General features: G+C 42.8%; 1 protein-coding gene and 1 long non-coding RNA gene across 11 annotated transcripts in view; one reads left to right on the top strand and one right to left on the bottom strand.

Moving 5' to 3' along the window:
* The window catches only part of ENPP6 (ectonucleotide pyrophosphatase/phosphodiesterase 6), a 213,052-nt gene extending 208,124 nt beyond the window's left edge, over positions 1–4,928 (top strand). For all 10 annotated transcript variants that reach the window (XM_063637756.1, XM_063637752.1, XM_063637751.1 and 7 more), the window contains one exon: positions 300–4,928. In XM_063637756.1, the coding sequence (XP_063493826.1) occupies positions 300–505 (206 nt within the window). In that variant the 3' untranslated portion in view covers positions 506–4,928. The remainder of the gene's footprint in view (positions 1–299) is intronic.
* Positions 1–25,088, bottom strand: part of LOC134736389 (uncharacterized) — a 57,598-nt gene that overhangs the window by 3,926 nt on the left and 28,584 nt on the right. The gene's annotated exons all lie outside the window — the stretch shown is intronic.

Below are 25,088 nucleotides of genomic sequence, written 5' to 3'. Positions count from 1 at the left end.
TCCCTCCTCGCCCTCCCAACTCGCTGAGACTACAGGTGTGAGCCCCCAAGCCTGGCTCTGCTGCTTGTCTTTTAAAGAAACTCATCTCCGTGAGCCATAGAAAGCTGTTTCCCTTTCTAACCTACAGCCTTCCAGATACCCTTCTATGTTCACACTCGCTAGGCCACACCCCTCTGATAGAGCTGATTCCCTAATCTCAATGTCACCTGCAGCCTGAATGTAATCCTTCTTTATTGTGTTCAGCCCACATCTGCCCTGGAGCTGCCATGACAACTTGTTCGTTTGCCTTTCCATTTCAGATTTCAAATCCAACTTCAGAGCCGCTCCTATCAGATCAGTGGACGTCTACAACGTCATGTGCAACGTGGTGGGCATCACCCCACTACCCAACAATGGATCCTGGTCCAGGGTGATGTGCATGCTGAAGGGCCGCGCAGGCACCGCCCCACCTGTCCAGCCCAGCCACTGCGCCCTGGCCCTGATTCTTCTCTTCCTGCTTGCGTAACTGATCGTATTGCTTGTCCCAAAAAAAACACCATCAGCAAAGTGGGCCTCCAAAGCCGGATGATTTGCATTTTATATGTGAATAATAGCTTCATTAACACAATCAAGGCTGTGCACATTGTAAATATATTATTCTTGGATAATTCTATACATAAGAGTTCCTACTTGTTAAAAAAGATACAAACCTTGTTTTTCCAGAAAGTAGGAAAATCCTAGCTTTCCATTTCTTCAGTTATATGTCATTTTCTCCTTTCTTTTCACGTTACTCAGGATGAACTCTCTGAGCAGGGACCTGCTCCCGCAGCAACCAAACTTGGAGTGGATATTGTGGCTCTGGGCCCCTCTGTCCCAGCTTGCACAAAGGAGCCCCTCAGACCAGGCCCTTGTCTGTGCCCCGTCCCCAACCAGGAGCCATCGTCAGTGTCTGTGGCCACAATCCTGTACTGTTCCTTCCAACCCTGATAAAAGGAGGTCTGCACGAAAGCAAAAGCTACTGTCTATTTCTGACCCAGCTCATGGGATATTTTCATCTTACACTGAGCTCCAGAAAGGACGTAACTTAGCATGGATCACCAATCAATCAAAAAATAAATAAATCACTAAGGATTGGAGAACTCATAGAACAAGGTGAAAGACACGAGTCCCCTCCCAAAGACTGAGTGCACGAAAATTTCTCCCTTGACTTGAGGAGCAGAAAAGCTTCTGATGGACATGGGCTTCTGTGAGACTTATCACACATAGTACATCATGGCATGAAGCCTGGCACATAGCAGGCCCTGCATGTTGATGGACGAATGGATGGCCTGCCTGCCTTCCCTGCCCATCCACCTGTGCAAAGGCTTCCTCAGACGCTGCCACTCTGTGGCTCCCAATATAGGGTGCAGACAAGAGCAATCCCTGACATGACATTATAGGCTGGGAAAGGGCTGGTTCACTGATGAGAATGTGGAGGCATCAGCAAGGATCTCAGTGGGTTGCTCGGAGAAGTGGTGCACTAAGCCTCAATCCTGGGCACCAGTACCCCTGCAGCATTGCTTGCTCAGCGACAGTCTTTGAGTGGCATAGAATTCCAAAGAAAATGGTGCTGGGTGGAGAACAGAGAGAGCATGATGGAGCAGCATCCCAGTCACTGACCAACTAACTGGTCGTTTGATTAGGAAACAGTTTGGCCAAAGCACCACCTTTGAGACCTAAGTTCTTTTGATACCTTTGAGAAGAGCCATTGAGGCTGAGTTGAAATATTTTTAGCTTAGTCATCTGTGCTATAGGAGAACTTGTAACACAAGAAATAACTGCCTTTTTACATGATCATTCATATCTATTTACATAGATATACTTGCATACACTAGTACTGCATTAAAAAATGAGTTTGGGCTGGGCACGGTGGCTCACACCTATAACCCCAACACTTTCGGAGGCCAAGGAGGGACAAACGGACCCTTGATGCCAGGAGTTCCAGACTAGCCTGGGCAACACAGGGCGACCCCCATCTCTACAAAACATAAAAGAAGATTTTTAAAAAATTAGCCAGGCATGGTGGCACATGCCTGTGGTCTCAGCTACTTGGGAGGCTGAGGCAGGAGAATCACTTGAGCCCAGGAGGTCAAGGCTGCAGTGAGCTTTGATGGCACCACTGCACTCCAGCCTGGGCAACAGAGCAAGACCCCATCCCCTACCCCCCACCCCCAAAAAGAAAGAAAGAAAAAAAAAGTTTGCATTGACTGAGGTACATCTGCAAGTGAGTCTTTTTGTCAGGAAAAGGCAATATATTAGGTCTCCTCTGGAAAATGGAGGCCTTATATGGTGTGTTACCTTGAAAACTGATTATCAACATTCACCTTGATTCAGGAAGGCTGGGTGCTGTCTCCATGCCATGAATCATGAGAGCAAAGGATCACTGCTTAAAAATACTGAATTTACCTTCACAAAAGATTTCTAAAGATTTATGTAATGTGTTTTAAAAGCGCCAGTAAACCATCGGATCAATTGGAAAGAAGGCTACTCTTCAGCCTTTGTTATCTAGCTGAAAACAAATGAGAACTTTCAAAACATTGGCAGTAGTTGTTGAAAAAGACATCTATTGTTCAAAGTTTCTTTCTCCTTAAAGGACGGTGTTCCAATGAATTCAGTGGAGCCCACTCTCCTCCATTGTGGAGGAAGAATCCCTAAGAGATACTCAAAGGATTACATTAAAAGTGGATCATCAAACTCAGATGACATGATTGTATATCTAGAAAACCCCATTGTCTCAGCCCAAAATCTCCTTAAGCTGATTAGCAACTTCAGCAAAGTCTCAGGATACAAAATCAATGTAAAAAATCACAAGCATTCTTGTACACCAATCACAGACAAACAGAGAGCCAAATCATGAGTGAACTCCCATTCACAATTGCTTCAAAGAGAATAAAATACCTAGGAATCCAACTTACAAGGGATGTGAAGGACCTCTTCAAGGAGAACTACAAACCACTGCTCAATGAAATAAAAGAGGGTACAAACAAATGGAAGAACATTCCATGCTCATGGGTTGGAAGAATCAATATCGTGAAAATGGCCATACTGCCCAAGGTAATTTATAGATTCAATGCCATCCCCATCAAGCTACCAATGACTTTCTTCATAGAATTGGAAAAAACTACTTTAAAGTTCATATGGAACCAAAAAAGAGCCCGCATCGCCAAGTCAATCCTAAGCCAAAAGAACAAAGCTGGAGGCATCACGCTACCTGACTTCAAACTATACTACAAGGCTACAGTAACCAAAACAGCATGGTACTGGTACCACAACAGAGACATAGATCAATGGAACAGAACAGAGCCCTCAGAAATGATGCCGCATATCTACAACTATCTGATCTTTGACAAACCTGACAAAAACAAGAAATGGGGAAAGGATTCCCTATTTAATAAATGGTGCTGGGAAAACTGGCTAGCCATATGTAGAAAGCTGAAACTGGATCCCTTCCTTACACCTTATACAAAAATTAATTCAAGATGGATTAAAGACTTAAATGTTAGACCTAAAACCATTAAAATCCTACAAGAAAGCCTAGGCAATACCATTCAGGACATAGGCGTGGGCAAGGACTTCATGTCTAAAACACCAAAAGCAATGGCAACAAAAGCCAAAATTGACAAATGGGATCTAATTAAACTAAAGAGCTTCTGCACAGCAAAAGAAACTACCATCAGAGTGAACAGGCAACCTACAGAATGGGAGAAAATTTTTGCAACCTACTCATCTGACAAAGGGCTAATGTCCAGAATCTACAATGAACTCAGACAAATTTACAAGAAAAAAACAAACAACCCCATCAAAAAGTGGGCAAAGGACATGAACAGACACTTCTCAAAAGAAGACATTTATGCAGCCAAAAAACACATGAAGAAATGCTCATCACTGGCCATCAGAGAAATGCAAATCAAAACCACAGTGAGATACCATCTCACACCAGTTAGAATGGCCATCATTAAAAAATCAGGAAACAACAGGTGCTGGAGAGGATGTGGAGAAATAGGAACACTTTTACACTGTTGGTGGGACTGTAAACTAGTTCAACCATTGTGGAAGTCAGTGTGGCGATTCCTCAGGGATCTAGAACTAGAAATAAATACCATTTGACCCAGCCATCCCATTACTGGGTATATACCCAAAGGACTATAAATCATGCTGCTATAAAGACACATGCACACGTATGGTTATTGCGGCACTATTCACAATAGCAAAGAGTTGGAACCAACCCAAATGTCCAACAACGATAGACTGGATTAAGAAAATGTGGCACATATACACCATGGAATACTATGCAGCCATAAAAAATGATGAGTTCCTGTCCTTTGTAGGGACATGGATGAAACTGGAAAACATCATTCTCAGTAAACTATCGCAAGGACAAAAAATCAAACACCGCATGTTCTCACTCATAGGTGGGAATTGAACAATGAGAACTCATGGACACAGGAAGGGGAACATCACACTCTGGGGACTGTTGTGGGGTTGGGGGAGGGGGGAGGGACAGCATTAGGAGATATACCTAATGCTAAATGACGAGTTAATGGGTGCAGGAAATCAACACGGCACATGGATACATATGTAACAAACCTGCACATTGTGCACATGTACCCTAAAACCTAAAGTATAATAAAAAAAATAAAAAAATTAAAAAAAAACTCGAGAGGCATAAACTTAGACACAGTCTTGCATTTTTGTCTTTCCTGAACTCTTTTGCCATTTTCCTCCTTCACTAGTTCTGAAAATCTGCAAGTTACATAATAAAACTTTAGATATTTGTCTGACAAAGTGTAATTACTCAACTGAATAAATGACTGAGAACAAGTTACAAAAAGAATCATGAATCCTGGTAAACAAGAAAGAAAATTCAGACATTGAGGGAAAGAAATAAAGCTTTTTATTTCAATAATGCATACATTTTTGATGGCTTAATTATTTGGTGAAAATTTGTTCCCTTTTATTTTTGTTTTAAAATTACATTGTTCTCCTTAGGAAAATTCCACTTTCTCTAAATGTGTTTTTTTCCATAGGAGTAAAATCTGCTAGGAATATGTATAGACACTTTTTCTCCTGGATTACTTTTCGATTTCACTGCTGATTCCAGGACAAAGATAATTGGGTTTGTCTACCGAGGACAAATGAAAGGAATGAGCCTCAGATTAAGGATGAGATGACTTTTTAATAATCGCCATTCTGACTGGCATGAGATGGTATCTCATTGCGGTTTTGATTTGCACTTCTCTAACGATCAGTGATAATGAACTTTTTTTCATATGCTTGTTGGCTTCATAAGTGTCTTCTTTTGAGAAGTGTCTGTTCATATCCTTTGCCCACTTTTTGATGGGGTTGTTTTTTTCTTGTAAATTTGTTTACGTTCCTTGTAGATTCTGATATTAGACCTTTGTCAGATAGGTAGATTGCAGAAATTTTCTTCCATTCTGTAGGTTGCCTGTTCACTCTGATGATAATTTCTTTTGCTGTGCAGAATCTCTTTAGTTTAATTAGATCTCATTTGTCAATTTTGGCTTTTGTTGCAATTGCTTTTGGCGTTTTAGTCATGAAGTCTTTGCCCATGCCTATGTCCTGAATGGTATTGCCTAGGTGTTCTTCTAGGGTTTTATGGTTTGGTTTTACATTTAAGTCTTTAATCCATCTGAGTTAATTTTGTATAAGGTGTAAGGAAGGGGTCCAGTTTCAGTTTTCTGCAAAACTGCTAGCCAGTTTTCCCAGCATCATTTATTAAGTAGGCAATCTTTCCCCATAGCATGCTTTTGTCAGGTTTGTTGAAGGTCAGATGGTTGTAGATGTGTGGTGTTATTTCTGAGGTCTCTGTTCTGTTCCACTGGTCTACATATATCTGTTTTGGTACCAGTACCATGCTGTTTTGGCTACTGTAGCCTGGTAGTATAGTTTGAAGTCAGGTAGCATGATGCCTCCAGCTTTGTTCTTTTTGCTTAGGATTGTCTTGGCTATACGGGCTCTTTTTGGATGATTATTAAAAAGTCAGGAAACAATAGATGCTGGTGAGGCTGTGGAGAAATAGGAATGCTTTTACACTGTTGGTGGGACTGTAAATTAGTTCAACCATTGTGGAAGACAATGTGGCAATTCCTCAAGGATCTAGAACCAGAAACACCATTTGACCCAGCAATCCCATTACTGGGTTTGTACCCAAAAGATTATAAATCATTCTACTATAAAGACACATGCACACGTATGTTTATTGCAGCACTCTTTACAATATCAAAGACTTAGAACCAACCCAAATGCCCATCAATGATAGATTGGATAAAGAAGATGTGGCACATATATACCATGCAATACCATGCAGCCATAAAAAAGAATGAGATCATGTCCTTTGCAGGGACATGGATGAAGCTAGAAGCCATCATTCTCAGAAAACTAACACAGGAACAGAAAACCAAATACCGCATGTTTTTACTCGTAAGTGGGAGTTGAACAATGAGAACACATGGACACAGGGAGGGGAACGGCACACACCGAGGCTTGTTCAGGGGGGTGGGGGTAGGAGGCAGGGGGAGGGAGAGCATTAGGACAAATACCTAATGCGTGCAGGGCTTAAAACCTAGATGATGGATTGATAGGTGCAGCAAACCACCATGGCACATGTAACAAACCTGCACGTTCTGCACATGTATCCCCGAACTTCAAGTAAAAAATAAAAAGACAAAATACTACTACTACTACTAATAATAATAAAGATGAGATGAGTGGCCACTCTTCCTGTCCATATGCCTAATCTCCGGAATCCAATTCAATTAAGTTGTGAAGACCTAAACTAGATCAAGCCCAGGGGATTCCTTTTAGCCTCCAACAGTCCTCAATTATAAGGTCCTAGTTTCCTTTGCTTTTGAAGGGACCTTGGGAGTCCACCTCAGAGCTGAGTTCATCACAGAGAGTAGTTCGCAAACTTCCTGGACTTTTAGGCCTCATCTGACCCACCTCCAGAGATGCAGGTTCAGAGGGTCTAGGGTGGTCCTGAGATAGCACTTTGAAGTCACATGGACCCAAGACTTGGGTTTGCTCTGAGAAAAGGTGGGTTCTGACTTGATCCAGTAGACCCAGTTCTCTTGAGAGCTATTTCATAATCAGCCCATATCTCTAGGGGCCTCGGTTGGGTCAAGTGTTCAGTCCTCCTAAACCAAAGTAGATCTGCAGCCCCAGTGGTGGAGGGAGGACCCACAAAAGGCAGACTCGGTTTCTCCACACCCCACTCCCTGTGGCTCTGAGATCCCCAACGGTGCTACAAGACACATTCAGACATTGTTCAAGGCTCACAGCTATTTTATGAATTTTCCAAGAAAGCGCTTTGCATTTCTGTAAATAGCAAGAGATTTCCAAGTGTGGGTTTTATCTTTGTAAGCAATTTGTGATAGACCAAAGTCAGCTACTGTAAATGACTTGCTAGAAAAAAGGAAGGAGGTAGCCTCAACAGACTGGTTATAAAACATTTAAAACTTGGTCTCAGGTGTGTGCTATGGAAAATATACATTGCTGTGAAATCATAAAGTAGCACCTAGTACAGTGCCTCAAATGTTTAATATGTGTCCCATAAATATGTGTTGAATAAAAAATGAATAAATGTCATTAAGGAGATGTGCTTAAACCTTAGATATCCTCTCTGTCTGCAGTTCCTCAAATTAAGTGAACTTTCAACTTTTGGCTTGCTATCTTTTCTTATTACCCAACTAACAATATAATTATACTTTATTTCATGGATGTAAACATATTCTATCTCAGGCTTATAAATTAACCATGGAGGAGGGCGGAAGGAAGGGAGGAAGGAAGGAAGGAAGGAAGGAAGGAAGGAAGGAAGGAAGGAAGGGAAGGAAGGGAAGGAAGGGAAGGAAGGAAAGGAAGGAAAGGAAGGAAAGAAGGAAAGAAGGAAAGAAGGAAGGGAGGGGAGGAAGGAGGAAGGGAGGGGAGGAGGGAGGGAGGGGAGGAGGGAGGGAGGGAGGGAGGGAATTACCTTTTAAATATACTATGCATATTAACTTTTTAAAAATATAGCACTTTATTGAGATTGAATTCACACACCATACAATTCATCTATTTGAAGTGTACAATTCAACAGCTTTTAGTATATTCACAGAATTGTGCAACTATCACAAATTTTAGAACATTTTTATCACTCCAAAAAGAAACTCCAAACCCATTAGTACACTAGCAGTCACTCCCCATTTCCTCCCACTGCCACCCCAGGCAACCACGAAACTACTTTCTGGCTCTACAGATTTGCCTGTTCTGGACATTTCATAGAATAACACAATATGTTGTCCTTTGCAGATGGCTTCTTACACTTAGCATAAGGGTTTCAAGGTTACAGCATGAGTCAGTACTTCATTCCTTTCATTTACAAAGAATTATTCCATTGTATGGATATACTTCATTTTATTTATTCATTCAGCTATTGATGGACATTAGTTTTTCTAACTTTTTTGATTTTCATCATATGTTTCATTCGTGAACACATTTTTGTGGACCCGTTTTCATTTCTCTTGGGTCTGTCACTAGGAGTGGAACTGCTAGGTCAGATGGTAACTTTATGCTAAACTTTTGAGGAACTATCAGACTATTTTCCAACTTGGCTGCCCCATTTTGCCTTCCCACAAACAGTGTAGGAGAGTTCAAATTTCTCTACATCCTTGCCAACATTTGGTACTAGCTGTCCTTCTTAATTACAACCATCCTAGTGAGTGTGAAGTGGAATTTCATGGTGGGTTTGTTTGCAGTTCCCCAGTAATGAGTCAGGTTGAGCATCTTCTCATGTGCTTATTGGCATTTGTCTGTCTCTGCTGGAGAAATTCTATTCAAATCCTTTCCCATGTTTTTTTGTTTGTTTTGTTTGCTATATAGGTAAACTCATGTCAGGGGTGGGGGATGGTGGTTTGAACAGCTTTTTTCATCACCCAGGTATTAAGCCCAGCGCCCATTAGTTGTTTTTCTTGATCCTCTCCCTCCTCTCACCCTCCATCCTCCAAACAGCCTCAGTGTTTTGTTTTTCCCCTCTTCGTATCCATGTGTTCTCATCATTGAGCTCCCACTTGTAAATGAGAACATGCAGTATTTGGTTTTCTGTTCCTGTGTTAGTTTGCTAAGAATAATAACCTCCAGCTGCTTCCATGTTCCCACAAAAGGCATGATCTCATTCTTTTTTATGGCTGCATAGTATTCCATGGTGTATATGTACCAGATTTTCTTTATTCAATCTCTCATTGATGGGCATTTAGGTTGATTCCATGTCTTTGCTATTGTGAATAGTGGTGCGATGAACATTCACATGCATGTGTCTTTACGGTGGAACAATTTATTTTACTCTGGTTATATACCTAGTAATGGGATTGCTGGGTCCAGTGGTAGTTCTGCTTTTAGCTCTTTGAACTTTCCCGTTTTTTAATTGGATTATGTCTTTTGAGTTGTAAGCATTCTTTATACATTCTGCATACCAGTCCCTTATCAGATATATGGTTTGCAAATATTTTTCCCATTCTGTGAGCTTTCTTTTCACTTTCTTGATGGCATCCTTTGAAGCAGAAAATGTTTAAACTTTTGATGACGTCCAACACCGGTTTTCTCTTTTGTCCGTTGTGCTTTTGGTGTCGTATCTAAGAAGGCTTTGCCTAAACCCAGATTATGAAGATTTACTCCCTTAATTTCTTCTAAGAGTGTTAAAGTTTTAACTCTTACGTTTAGGTCTGTGATCCACTTTGAGTTAATTTTTGTGTTAGACGTGAGGAAAGAACACGGCTTCATTCTTCTCCATGTAGATATCCAGCTGTCCCCACAATACTTGTTGCAAAGCGTGTCTACTTTTTAGAGAAATGTTTAAATTATTCTGTTGACCAAAACACTTATTTAAAAAAAAATCCAAATCACTTCAGAAATTTAAATTTTGTCTTTCTGGTTACAGAATACTCGGTATGGAACACTAAAATGAGTATCCCATAAATTCAAGGAGAAATATATTCTATAGAAGGTGAGCCCTAATGTTCTTGAAAACAGCTCCCATCCCCTAGAAGCACTGCAGGGGACCCTACCTTAGGATTCTGCACCATCTTCCAGCTGAGCCTGTGTTGAGGCCCCATTTCCACCACCATCCCTGGGACAGCCCGAGTCCAGTCTCCATCCAGCTTCACCACCGAAGCTCACCCAGCCTCTCCCAGAGCACTCTTACAGCCTCACCCTAGAAGCCAGTAGCAGCCTCACAAGCCCCTTCTCCCCAGTACCCCAACTAGAAGTTCCACCTTATCATTCTGCTTATCATTATGCAGTGACCGCCAATCAGACTTCCTTGAAATCTTAAGGTTTCAGCTCATTCTCCTCTCTTCCACCCAAGGGGTTTTCTAACATGCAAGTCAGGCCAGGCCATTCCTCGGCTCTAAACTCTTCAGTGAGCGTCCATGGTCTCGATTTAACACTTTTAGCAGGGTTAACCAGGCCTGGCATGCGTAGATCTGTCAGCCTGTTCAATGAGCGAATGACTATTCATTTTACTTGCATTTTATTGCATTCCTCACCCCCTGCCCTATTATTATCCACCCCTCTACCCCACTCCACTTCCACTTTTTTTTTTTTTTGAGATGGAGTCTCGCTCTGTTACCCAGGCTGGAGTGCAGTGGCACCATCTCGGTTCACTGCAAGCTCCGCCTCCCGGGTTCAAGCGATTCTCCTGCCTCAGCCTCCTGAGTAGCTGGGATGACAGGCGCACATCCCCCACCCGGATAATTTTTGTATTTTTAGTTGACCAGGCTGGTCTCGAACTCCTGACCTCAGGTGATCCGCCTGCCTCAGCCTCCTGAAATGCTGGGGTTACAGGCGTGAGCCACCACAGCTGGCCCACTTCCACTTTCTAAAGTCCCTGCTTCAACATTTTAATCTAAACTCTGACCTTCTTCTTTAACCCCATTTTCCCTCAGTTACTTCACTTTTGAATCCCTTTAGCACTGGGCAATGTTATGGTTCACAATTATCTTTATTTCTATTTCCTTGCATTCATACACATTTTATTTTGCATGAAGTTTTTTGCATGCCAAATATGCAAATAATTCTATTTTTCTTCTCTGTCTCATAGTTTCCTTGGAAGCAGAAAGCTAGCTTGTTTTCTCTCTTTTTAGGATGTTGGGGTCTGAGGGACCCTAATAATTGCCACCCCTGCACCCTAACTAATTTGAAAACTCACTGAGGTAGACACAGGGTATGGCAGATGGAGAGTAAAATATCCTCTTTCTTAAAACAAGGCTGATGGATACTGGAGAATATGGTTTATAATACCTCACCTCTGAATTACACAGGGTTGCCCACCAAGGCCCTGCACCTGTGAGACTCAGAGAACAGAGAAGCAGAGGCCAGAGAACAGCTGGCCCTTCAGAGAAGCAGGGAAGGGGCTCCTTCTGAAGCTCCCCAATAAGGTAAATCATCTCTCCTCTACTGGGGAGACGAGGGTGTGAAGAGTGGAGAAAGGCCGGAGGTGGGACTGCAGCAAACGTCCCTGAAAATAAAGGGATGCTAGAAGTGGAGGCCCCACCCCCTGCCCGCTTCACATGGAGCCTCATTGGCCCTGGGAATATGACTTCCATGCACATTCCTGGCTGAGAGGACTAAAAGGTGCAAGGGCCAGAAGCAGCTTCCGTCACTGTGAGACCTACTGTTGAGGGATCCAGCAAAGGCAAGACCTGAACCAGGCCCAACAGCAATGGGGAGCTGGCGGGTGTAGAAACTGTTAACAGTTTATGGACGAACCACAGGCTCACCCTGGAGAACTGCAGTGTGGCCACAGTGCCATCACGGTGACACATCCCAGGCTCTGCAAAGACAAGGGTTATGCTTGGGCATGTGAGCTAGTTGAGGGTCTGAATTTGATGGATCAAATTCAGTGCTTTATTTCTGCATTGGATGAGCAGCTCTGCTTCTCACACCAAAATAATTCACCGTTAGTAGAGCGAAACATCTTGTAGAGGGCTTTCAGACCTGTCACATATACCTGCATTCTTCTGCAGCCTTTCGGCGAAAAGTTTACGTTGGTCGCTTGCAGTAGTTTGCCCTGAATCCTGAACTTAAATGCACCGGACGTAGATTTCCGTAGTTCATTTTCAAGTCTTAGAATTAAGGATTTAACAAATGGTATACAAATGAATGTAAACCTCACACAGTAATATAAAATAATATGAGACTACTTTTGATTGCTTGGGAAAAAATCTAGTCATTTTTTTCATACTTGCCTGATACGTATTAATAGAACCCGGCCCAGGAATGATTAAAGGCAGAAGTCTGTTCAGACCTTAAGTAGGAAACACCAGCCTCTGGTACACCAGGTGACAGCCAGGATGACAGCCGCTCATTTTGTTGCATACTGAACTCTACCTGCTGGCTATGTTGTCTCATAATCCTCAGACGGGGCGGGGAGTGACAGTTGAGAAACTGGATAGGACTCTTTACTGTAACCACACATTAGCAATGGTGCTTATAATTTGTGTGGGAACCATGATCTCCAAGATCCTTCCTTCATTCTCATATATATGCTGCGTGTCACCAAGTAAAAAAACTATGGAGAGAGGTAACGTTGCTCCCAGTTATTTGCAGGGGGGGTTATACAAAACAACCACATTTATGTCCATGTTTCATGTTGCATCTCAGCCTTTGTCCCTTATAGCTGGTGGGTACTCCAAGAATCCCAGGCCAGGATGCAGCTTCTTTGCTTGCTGTCACTGTCTGGGTCCCTGCAGCCTTAGCCTGGCAGGGGGAGCTGTCCAGAGGTCCATTCATAGGTGTCAGCCGTCCCACCTCCGCTGAACAGAGGCCATTTGTTACACATTCTCCATATTGACACAGGGGAGATGAGTTGCTGAGAGTACAAGGATTGAAATCAGAACCAGGAGGCAGGCAGGGAGGCACACAGAGTGTCAGGCCAGAAGGCCCAAGGGGAAGAAGGGTGTGATGGCAGCCCGAGGCCATGCCACCCTTTGAGGAAAGCCACGAAGAGGAAGAAGGCACAAACACACAGCTGTCCTGGGGTGGTTACCTGAATGCGGAATGCCTGTTCCAGTGTGTTTCTTTCCTGTACCACCCAGGGCACTCACTGGCCCAGGAGAAGCTCCATCACGTTGGTGGTTCCAGCGGCCACCAGGACAGCTCAGGAGGACTCCTTCTGGCCTGATCCACTGTCAGGGCCCCCAGCACCACTGCAATCCATCCCGCAGCTCCCCTTCATCTCCCCTCCCTCAGACCACCCATCCTTACTTCTGTTTGTCACCCTGGCGTGCTCAGATTCCGGGCATTCCAAGCTGGGCTCCACAGTTTTGCCATAAGCCCTTGTCAGTACGCACGATCCTATAAGATGACATTTTCCCAATCATGCATCTTAGTTTACATCTTGGCAAAAAGAAAAATGATTCCTTTCTCTTTAAACTATGTTTTAATCCTATAATTGCCAGAAGAGTCCATGACGCTCTTGGCAAGTTTAAAACACAAACAATTGTATTTGATCAGAGCTCTCTGGCTTACTCATCTCTGCACATCCAGATCCTGAAGCAGCATCAGCACACAGTAGGCCCTCAAACACTGCAAGAATGCATGAATCTAGCCCTTAGAAAACGGTGTGCTGACTGTGGAATATAATTATTTGAAGTTCTGGAGCTGCCTCTAGAACAACCTGCCCCATGTGGAAGGAGTCCCTCCAAAGAAGCTTCAGACCTGTAGATACAGAAGAAGAGCACACACAGCACCCTTTGTTGGTTAAACTGTGGCCCTCCCAAAAGATATGTTCCCATCCTTACCCCTGATAAGGTACTTGTGAATGTGAGTTTATTTGGAAATAGGGTTTGTGCAGATGTAATCCAATTAAGATGAGGTCACGGTGGATTAGGGTGGAACCTCATCCAATGACTGGTGTCCTTAAAGGAGAGGGAAATGTGGACTCGGTGACACAGAGAAGAAGGCAGGGAAGTGACAGACAGAGACTGGAGCAGTGCAGCTGCCAGCAGAGGAATGCCAAGGCTTGCCGGCAACCGCCAGACGCTAGGGAGGTACAAGGACAGAGTCTCCACTCAAGCATTCGGACAACTCGTGACCCTGTGACACCTTGATTTCTGTGGCTTAAAGCTACCCAGCTTGTGGTGGTTTGTTATCACAGCCACAGGAAACTAACACACCCTTCCAATTGTTCAGGAGTCAATCCAGCTCATCAAAGATTTTTTTGAGTCAGGGTCTCACTCTGTCGCCTTGTCCCTTCCTAGCTTCTAGTGGTTGCTGGCAAGCCTCTGTCACCTTGTCCCTTCCTACCTTCTAGTGGTTGCTGGCAAGCCACGGCTGCCATAACAAACTACCACTTGCCCAGAGGCTGGAGTGCAGGGGTGTGATCACAGCTCACTGCAGCCTCCGACTCCTGGATTCAGGCCATCCTCCCACTTCAACCTCCTGAGTAGCTAGAACTACAGGCACACCACCATGCCCAACTAATTTTTAAATTTCTTGTAAAGACGGGGTCTCACTGTGTTTCCCAGGCTGATCTTGAATTTCTGGCCTCAGGGGATCCTCCCACCTCAGCCTCCTTAAGTGCTGGGATTACAGGCCTGAGGCAACTGCACCTGGCCTCATCAAAAATCTATTGAATTCCTCCTTCACACCAGGTACTGTGCTGTATTCTGGGGATACACAGAAGAGAAAAATATGGTTACTGTCCTCAAAGAACTTACACTATAGTCATTGCATTCTTCCATTATTGTTTTGGTTTTTGTCTTTTTTTGAGATGGAGTTTTGCTCTTGTTCCCCAGGCTGTAGTACTATGGTGCAGTCTCGGCTCACTGCAACCTCCGCCTGTGGGTTCAAGCGATTCTCTTGTGGCAGCCTCCCAAGTGGCTGAGATTACAGGCGCCTGCCACCATGCCTGGCTAATTTTTGTAATTTTAGTAGAGACGGGGTTTCACCTTGTTGGCTAGGCTAGTCTCGAACTCCTGACATCAGGCCATCCACCCGCCTCGGCCTCACAACGAGCTGGGATTACAGGCGTGAGCCACCGCACCAGGCCACATTATTGCATTTTTGAGCAGATTGAATTTTCATTTCTATGGGACAAAATGTTCCTGTTGCACCAGGCAATGCATAGAGAGCATTTCAGGGAAAACAGGAGTAATGTAATGAAAGAAGGCACCTGCTTCCACGCAGAGGGGCTGGTGACAGGAAGCTCAATGACCCGTGCTCCTGCCAGGCTCCTCACCTGCTGCCTCCTTCAGGACATCACTCTTGGCCATTGGACGTACTGCTGCAGTCGGCTCTTTGCCTTGCCTGTAGAATTGTCTCTCAGCAATAGCAGGTTGCTGACCGGCTTCAAAGCCACCTTTCTCTCTCTCATTCCTATAGACTTAAATTCCAAATTCTGCCTCCAACTCATTTCTGGGGCTTGGCTTCCCCTATGTCTCTCTATGCTCCCTGACAAGTTTCACAGATGAGCCCCTGGCTGTGCCATTCTCAACTGTCTTGCTGGCCTTGTGTCCAGATGTCCTGCCCACCCTGTCTAGCAAACATTTATCCTTCAGATCTCAGATGCTCTGAAATGCTGGTGTGCTTTCAGGTTCTTGTTATTGTCTTGCTTATTACAAAACAACTCACACGATTGTAATCATTTGTTTTCAAGTTTTCTCTATTCTGTAAACAAAACAAAAGCTGGGATAGTATCTTTTCATTTGGGGGGGTCTCCTTCAACACCCAACAAAGGCTGCCACAAAATAGTTGATACTTGTCTGCTGAATAAATGAATGAATGATTGAATAAGTAAATAAAGCAAAACAGGTTAGGATGCTCTGGTCAGATCACCTAAATTTGGACAGTGCTCCTCAGAGTAGGGATGGGTTGGAGAAGTTGGATGCAGAAAAGGTTTTGCAGAGAGTAGCAGGATTGGAGAAGTGACAGGCTGCATGACATGAAATCCAGAGGGCAGGGGTTTCTTTCTGACATTCCAGCAGCCTCCCTCTTCAGGCATATACTAAAGGGAATGGAGCCATGGGGAGAAAGAAGAAAAGATAAATGAGCTCTGTCTTTACCACACTTGATTCAACTTTTCAACAAAACTCTGGTACACACTTGTACTGTCATTTCTCCTACACCTATAAGAGACAACAGAAAGGAGCTGAGTCCTGAACACCCAGACTGAGCATATGGAGGAGGAAGAATCCCACTCAGCATCTCCTTCCTTCTCACACCTTCAGAGTCAGATTTGCCTTTCATTACCTTGCGGCAGCGTCGGGAAGTGGAAATAACCTTGTTTCCACCTCTCCTCTCTCGCCTGACATTCTGCTGGTTAGAATGTCTGGCCCCAGGGTGATGTCAGCAGACACGCAGGGAGCTGAGCCTCCACCCTGTCTTTGAAGGAGGGGGTGCTCCAAGCACCTCCTGCACTCCCACAGACGTGGAAGAGTGGCAGACAGGGCAGGGGCGCAGGTCCAGAGAAAAGGAGACGAGGAGGCCTCCTCCTTATGACGACGAGGTGGTACCCTGCATCATGAGGGTGATGTAGGGTCTCTCCTGCGTCGTAAGAGAGCCTCGAACAAGCGCCCTCGCCCTCTTCTGCCATGTGAGGACACAAGGAAGGCTCCATCTATGAGGAACAGGCTCTCTGCAGACACTGACTCTGCTGATGCCTCTGTCTTGGACTTCCCAGCCTCTGGAATTGTGAGCGATACATTTCTCTTGTTTATCAATTACCCAGTCTAAGGTATTTTGTCATAGCAGCACAAATGGACTGAGACAAATAAGTCCAAACAGGAAGCTTGCTTTGCGAACAGCTTCAGACATACCCTCGGCATATCCCCCACCAAGCTGTCCCCCGGTGGTCCCCCATGCTATTTTCAGATGACCCCAAAGCTCCCATCAGATGGCCTCTATACACTCCTAAGCAGGATTGCTGTCTCTCTGTGGGTATCGTATGATAGTCATCATGAATTAAAATTTTTGAACTGGAGTCACTAGTTCTCAAAACTGGCTGTCCAAAATTACTGGAGGACATTATCTGTAAGTACTGATGTCCAGGCTCCACCCTGCAGATTCTGATTCAAAAGGCCTAGAGGGAAGCCAAGTGCTGATATTTAACAAAAATTCCCACGTAATTATAATGTTCAACCAGGAATGAAAAACAGGAAAAAATTTAATAAAAGAAGAAAAATACTAGTAGATATTAGGCCCTTTTAAGAATCCAAAGGGAGCATTTATGCTTTACATAATTTTAATATTAGAATTTGTGCAGATTAGGAAATTAATTGTGTTCTGCTATGTTTCATAAACACATCTAATGTAGTATGCTACAAGTTCTTTAGTACTTTTAATACCAGTGTAACAAAAAAAGGGCTAGAAAATGGCTTCTGCTTTGAAACAAACCACACTGAAGATGAAAACGCTCCTTAGAGTGAATCACAGTTCACTTGGAGCCATGCTGTGGACTGTTTGCAACTAGTCCTGATCAGAAGTATCTACTGGCAAAACAAGAAACAGCTCATTGGTGTAGCCAGAACAAAATATTTGGGGGAGTGTAGTTAGAGAGGCAGCAGGCCTTCTTCTGAGCCACAAGATATAAAATTTTGTGGCTGATGAGATTTTATTTGTCTTTGGGGAAAACTATTTTATTCATCAGCTTGACCTAAGAAAATTCAATCTAGCAATCAAATTAACACAGATCATAGTAAGTCCAGCAGGGACCAGACAACTTAATGTTGAGAGAGCCATTTAGAGTCAATAAAATGTACTAAGCAAATACTTAATGAAGGGCTTTTATGTCATGCAGGTCAGACCCCTTACTTTGTAGGGAAAGGCCATGCTGAAAGCAGCTCTCAGGGCTGGCTCAGCACCAATAACATAACAGAGCTGCCACTGCTGGGATTCTCAAAGACTGGGAAGGGCCAGCAGAGCCACAGGACAGCAACTGTCAGAGTTGATGAGGCTCTTCTCTGAATCACTTCTAGAGGTTCTGGAGCTCATTCACATATGCATACCCATGATGGTGGACAGAAGTATTGTCTGTTTTCTCCCCTGCAAATACAGAATGTCCTTATCCCAGCAAAAGGCAGCCATCCAAGTCAAGTGTGGTAATAAAATGTTATTCATCAAACCTTTGGATGCTGGTATGAGTGGTGGGAGAGAGAAGATGAACTTTTAAATCTTGAGAAACAATGACAGCAACCACAAAAAGAAGTATAAAAATTCTGAACTTCTGTGTGTCAAAAATTAAGCAAATTTAAGTTGAATTGATTCTTAAACAAGAAAAGAACAAAGTGGAAAAAATTATAGTAAATATAATAAATGGTCAATTTCCTTAATCTTTTCTTTCTTCCTTTTTTTTTTTTGAGACAGGGTCTTGCTCTGTCATTCAGGCTGGAGTGCAATGGTGCAATCACAGCTCATTAGAACTTCAAGCTCCTGGGTAGCTGGGACTACAGACTCACGCCGCCACACCCAGCTAATTTTTGTATTTTTTGTAGAGACAAGGTTTCGCCATACTGCCCAGGCTGGTCTCCAGCTCCTGGGCTTGAGCAATCTGCCTGCCTCAACCTCCCAAAGTGCTGGGACTACAGACATGAGTCACCATGCTCAACCTCCTTAATCTTTAAAAAATTCATATGAATCAAAAAGAAAATCATTAATATCTCAGTAAATAAATGAGTAAAGGACATCGATTACTATATACAAATAGTTTACATACATTTTTAAAATCACATAACTTCAAGTGTAATAAAAATTGTAAATAAATAAGATGCTAATTTTGCCTATGAAATTGGCAAAGGTTCTTTTCAAATTGTAGCAGGGAGCTGTCAGGCATGTTGCCGTGATGGAATTCCATCCACATGGAATGACACATCAGAGGTGATACATGATCTCAATAATGTTAAATTAATGTATCCTTTCTGAGAACAATTTGGCACTTAATATAAGAACCTTGAAAAGTACATAACCTTGTATTCAGCATGGCTTTTAAAATGTTTTTTTCTCAAATTATTAACAAGGAAATAGTGCATGTACATATTTTAGAAATCAGGCCGGGTGCAGAGGCTCATGCCTGTAATCCCAGCACTTTGGGAGGCTGAGGCACGTGGATCATTTGAGGTCAGGAGTTCAAGACCAGCCTGACCAACATGGGAAAACTCTGTCTCTACTAAAAATACACACAAAAAACCTAGCTGGGCATGGTGGTGCCCGTAACCTCAGTTACTCAGGAGGCTGAGGCAGGAGAATCATTTGAACTTGAGAGGCAGAGGTTGCAGTGAGCCAAGATCTCACCACTGCACTCCAGCCTGGGTGACAGAGGAAGACCTTGTCTCAAAAAAAAAACAAAAAAAAAAACAAAAAACAAAAAAAAACAGTAACTCCATGTTCCCTTCCTTTAAGTCCTCTGGGTTTGATCTTTTAGCAGTTTTTGTTTTTCTTCTGGTATATATCTCCATGTTTTGTCTGTAATCAATATGTTTATGACATTATTTCTTACATTTTTAGACAGCATCTATTGACTCCTAGTGCCCACTGCACTCATCTTTTCCTCTCACTGTGATTATTTCACAAGTTGTACTTAGAATGATAATCAGTGTTTCAAATATTATGATTATGTCAACATTGTTCACTTTGCAGTGATTATTTCTTAATACCATGTGTTTTTTCCTGGGTTAGCAACTGTCCTTTTTTATTCACTCGTGTAGTTTTCTATACATTTATCTTTAATGATTTCAAGTGCTCTTTCACATGTGTCATACATGAATATATGCAGCTGTTTCTGTAATAACATCAGATATGTTTTACTGAAAATTTTCACCTTCTGTAAAGCTGTGTTACTAAATGTCATGGGGTTTATGGAAAAAATGAGGTTAAAATAGGTGTCTCAAAACCTGTGCAATTTTATAATCAAAGCATTGACAAAAATAACAATTGGCACCTTTAGAGATCCCCTGGAGAATGTGCGTGGGTAGCTCATTGTGGCTGTGATTTGCTTTAAGGATATGGAAAAGAAACGGTGGCTGATGGGTGGGCACTTAGATAGTATCTGTGAAAATGGAGCTCTGAGCACCAGAGGAAGAGCAACCTGCTATCAACTGAGAGCTGTGCAAGGCTGGGGATGTGCCTGGTGGAGAGGGAGCCCCAGGCTCATTATGCTCATTTTTAATAAAAAAAATTAATAAAGTTGAAAGAGATTCTGGGACGGTAATAATGGCAGCAGAGACTGTTTTTTTTAAATCTCCCTGAATCCCTGAATATTGAACAACAAAATCAACCAGACAGACATTTATAACAAAACTGAGTGACAAAGTATCCCCAAGAACCCCAAGATACAAGTAGATGGGGTCAAGCTACCAATAGCTATAAGGCCTGCATCATGTCAGTGTCTGTGAGGAAGGAATGAGTTGAAAGCATTCATGAGGACTGCACCCCCATGACCCAAACACTTCCCACTAGGCCCCACCTCCCAACACTGCTACACTGGGGACCAAATTTTAACATGAGTTTTGATGGGGACAAACTCAAACCACAGCAAGGGTCAAATACACAAGCTTTATCCACAACAGAGATATCTTAAGGTTCCCCCAGGCTGGAGGAAGAAACGGCCTCATCTTCTGGCTTTGTTACCCTTCCAAAGTAGGGAATTAGTGATGTGGACCTCAAAAGTCGAGACTGGTCTTAGAAGTCAAGCTGAGTCATCATCTGTGCTTATGACTGGTATTACTGGGCATGTGCATCCACCAGAAGCACCATGTCTACCCACGTCCATTCAGAGGTCCTCTTCTGTGGTCTTCAAGTACACAGGATTGTCAAAGATCATGCCTTTCATGTTCTTATGTTGCCAGTTCTGCCACTTAAGTATCCACCTACTGCTGCCATTGCTTAGAGCAAAAGGGGAAGGATGACCCAGACAGCAGAAGTCCCTTTTGGAGGAACACTGACTTTTGATACCAGAGTGGTCACAGTGATCCTTTGACACTCTCTGCCATTTTCCTTTAGATTGTACCCACTGGGACAGGAACAGGTATATTTGGGAAAGCAATCATTAATCTGTGGTGCTGGAAGGTGTGGGTATTCAAATCCTCTATTCTCTATGTCTTCTTCACGCACATCTTTATCTGATGGCTTCACATCAATTTTTACAAGCTCATGAAAGACAATACAGTCTTGGGCATCAGTAAGGTTGTTAACTAGTGTGGACAGCTCCAAAACAGTGAATTTACTGGCACCATAGGCTTCTTTATTTTCTCCATCTATCCAGATGATCCTCAAATATTGTTAGTACAAGAAAATGAGCTGGGAAGCCAACAAAGCGAGAAAACTTTCCCGAAATTAAAAAGAAAATACCTGAGACTACACACTAAAAGAACACGCCACATACCTGTGAATATCAACCAGAACCACAAATACCAAAACCAAACTAGACTGGAATTTAAGACAAGGAAAAGTCTTTCTGGGCATCTAAGCAAAAACAGGAAGCAATTTACAATGAAAAGTCTTTTCAAACACAATGCTTTATGGCAGAAGAAAATGGACTAACGTGTTTGAAATACTAATGGAAAGAAAATGTGAGCCAAGAATTTAATGACCAGCAAAATGGATTTTCTCAAGAATGAAAGGCACATCCTGTTATCAACATGAAAGAATTTAGAAAATATTGCCCTCATGGATCCTTTCTGAAGAATCTACTAGAGAACAAGATTCAGACAATAAAAATGACCAGAGAAACACTGATATAAGTTCTAGTAATGAACAGTAAATGTACAGTCAATACAGAACAGAGGTGAGCATACATCATGCAGTGGTTGTGTCTTGACAGTGTAGACATAGTACAATTGTTTTAAAATGGGGGGAGGATAAATAGAGAAAATATATGTAGTAAAAACACTGTTTTCAGTAATCACATTGGTGGTGGGAGTATTTGTATTGTTATTCTGAGATGATCGTATAAGTAAGATAGAATAAAGCATATGAATTAATATGGAATATTCTAATTACATTAATATGGTTTGGCTGTGTTCTCACCCATTTCATCTTGAATTGTAGCTCCCATAATTCCATGTGTTGTGGGAGGGACCCAGTGGGAGATACTTGAATGAGGAGGCAGTTTTCCCCATACTGTTCTCATGTTCATGAGATCTGATGGTTTTATAAGGGGAAACCCGTTTCACTTGGATCTCAATTCTCTCTTGTCTGCCACCATGTAGGACATGGCTTTTGCCTTCTGCCATGATTGTGAGGCCTCCCCAGCCACATGGAACTATGAGTCCATTAAACTTCTTCTGCTTTATAAATTACCCAGTCTCGGGTATGTCTTTATCAGCAGCGTGAGAATGGACTAATACACATATCATTCCTGTGTCATTGAGAACCAGGCTTCTCAGTGTGAAAGAAAGAAGATGCAGATATAAAATAGAAAAGATTACATAAAAAAGTAAAAGAGTAAGAGTAAAAACTCATGGAGATTTTTTTGAAGTAGGAATACCAGTAAAAACTCATGGAGATTTTATATTTAAATATCTATTTTCTAGTTGTCTTCACCAAAAAGACCTAGAAACAATTACATATCCGTTGACATTCTCAAACCCCAGGTCTGTGAATAAACATCACAGTCCAAGAAATGAACCAAGGCTTCTAGAAAAAAAGCTAGTTTTTAGTTATATTGGTCATGTCAAATATCAAATATGTTTTTTAAAAAGCAAGGAAAAAACTAAAGAAAACATACCAAAATAGTAGTGGTTATCTCTGGGGATGGTAAGAGTGTAGGTAATTTTAATTTTCACCCTTATACCTTCTGTATTTTACAAATTTCTATAATGAACTTATGATCAAAATGAAGCTACAATTGAAAAAGAAGAGCTTTAAAACAAAAAGACAGAGAAGGAAATTATATTATGAAAACACACACATAAAATACCTGCATTAAAGTGTATGTTTTGAAAAAGGATCATCAAGCAGCCAAACAAAACACAGCAATTCAAACACTGTTGAAAGGAATCCTTCTCTGGGGTCGCTCTGCACACACTCCTCTCTCTTGACAGAAAGATTCCTCAAGTATACAGGCAGAAATGGCTTTGGACTACATTAAGAAACGACAGCCCAGCATCCCCACGTGAGACTCGATGCCCTCCCTGTGGCTGCCATGGCCCTGAGTGAGGAATGCTCTGTCAGCCCTGCTGGGAAGCAGAGGTAGAGAGAAAGGGCAAGACCTCCACGCTTTCATTTCAAATGCTCATCACTGGGCTGCAGGTACTTGGGAGCTATAGATAACTTCTTTCCAGAAGACACGGTATCCCAAAGAAGTATCCTGTTAGCCTATTCTCACCTTGCTATAAAGAAGTACCTGAGATTGGGTAATTTATAAAGAAAAAGGGTTGAATTGGCTCATGGTTCTGCAGGGTGTACGGGAAGCATGATGCTGGCATCTGCTTGGCCTCAGAGGAGGCCTCAGGAAACCTTCAATCATGGCAGGAGGTGAAGGGACAGCACACACATTACACAGCCAGAGCAGGAGCAAGAGAGAAAGCAAGGAGGGTGCCACACACTTTCCAACAACCAGATCTCACAAGAAGTCACTCACTGTCCTGAGGACAGTGCTAAGGGGGATGGTGCTAAACCATTCATGAGACACTCATCCCCATGACCCAGTTGCCTCCCACCAGGCCCCACCTCCAACACTGGGGATTACAATTCAACATGAGATTCAGGCAGGGACCCAGATCCAAACCACAGCAAGTATGAAATGGAACAGCACACCTCCTGCCTCAAGTCTTCCAGCATAGCCCGGAAACAACCATCTTGTCACCGGAGGCAGGATGCTGACACATGCGGCATCTTCAGGAAAATGTTTTTATCAGAAGTTCTTCTCCACGGGTTTCAGTGACCACAAGAGTTTAGTGGTCAGGGAAGGGGAAGACACGGGCATGGCTGCCAAAAAGAAAAGTGATCTAATCACTTATTTTGGCCCCAAAGTGTCTTTACAAGTAAACTATCTGATGCCTCAATTTCCCTCCTGCAAAATGAAGGCAATCTCACTTGTTATTTATTTTACAGGAGTGCAATGAAGATTAACGAGAAGGTGTTTATAAATATCCTAAAAGCCCCTGAGAGAAAAGTGGCTAAGTTTCAGGTGTTGCACCATACAGAGCTATCTTGGCACACACAAAAATAGAGGGAAGAAGCTCAAAGGGAGAGTTCAAGTCTTAAAAATACACCGCAGAGCGGTTTCTCAGTTGTTGGGTGTTATATAGGTCTCTGCATGCGGCTGACTGTGAGCGAGGTGATTATAAAATATGGGACAGCGACTGAGCAGCATCCTTGCCAAGGGGAGAACGGGGGCTGTCTGTCGCCGGAAGCTGAACAAAGACTGAGTGAGAAAGAACCCGAAGTTCCTAGACAAACCATCCTCAGTGGAGGGTCTAGGTTAGTGTTGTCAAACTCTGATGTGTATTAGATCACCTGGTGATGTTGATAAAAGGCATAGTTCCAGACCTCATCTCCAGAAATTATCATCAGTGCATCCGGAGTTGTGCCAAGGAATCTGCATTTTAATCAGCAAATTCTTAATCCTACCACACTTTGGGAATCAGTAGTCTAAACTTTCCATTAGGAAGTTTTGTGGTGAACTAATGGTCACATCATTCTCTGAAGGCAGAGAAGAGCTGGGACTACCAGAATTCTAACTCTAGCTCTAAATTTTGGTCCAGAATGAGATAATGGAGAGAAAATAACAGAGGGCAGGGAATGCACAATTTTGTGGGGGCAAAGTGTCCACCATGACTAAATACAGTCACTCACATACCCATGGCAACAAAAGGCAACCAACTGAGGCTGCGTAGTTGGAATAAATAAACATTCTAGATCCATGCTGTCTCACACAGTAGCCACTAGCCACATGTGGCTACCAAGCATTTAAAACGTGGCTAGTCAGAATTGAGATTTAATGTGTGTATAAAATACACATCAGATTTCAAGGACTTCATACCATATACATATATACATATATATGTGTGTGTGTGTATATATATATCTATGTCTCAAATATTTCATGTCTTATTTCATTCATGTTGAAATGACAATGTTTTGGA

This window comes from Symphalangus syndactylus, chromosome 4 (genome assembly GCF_028878055.3).
Source record: "Symphalangus syndactylus isolate Jambi chromosome 4, NHGRI_mSymSyn1-v2.1_pri, whole genome shotgun sequence".
NCBI lineage: Eukaryota > Metazoa > Chordata > Mammalia > Primates > Hylobatidae > Symphalangus > Symphalangus syndactylus.
Note: the sequence above shows the minus strand (reverse complement) of the source record. Positions and strands in the feature narration are given on the sequence as shown.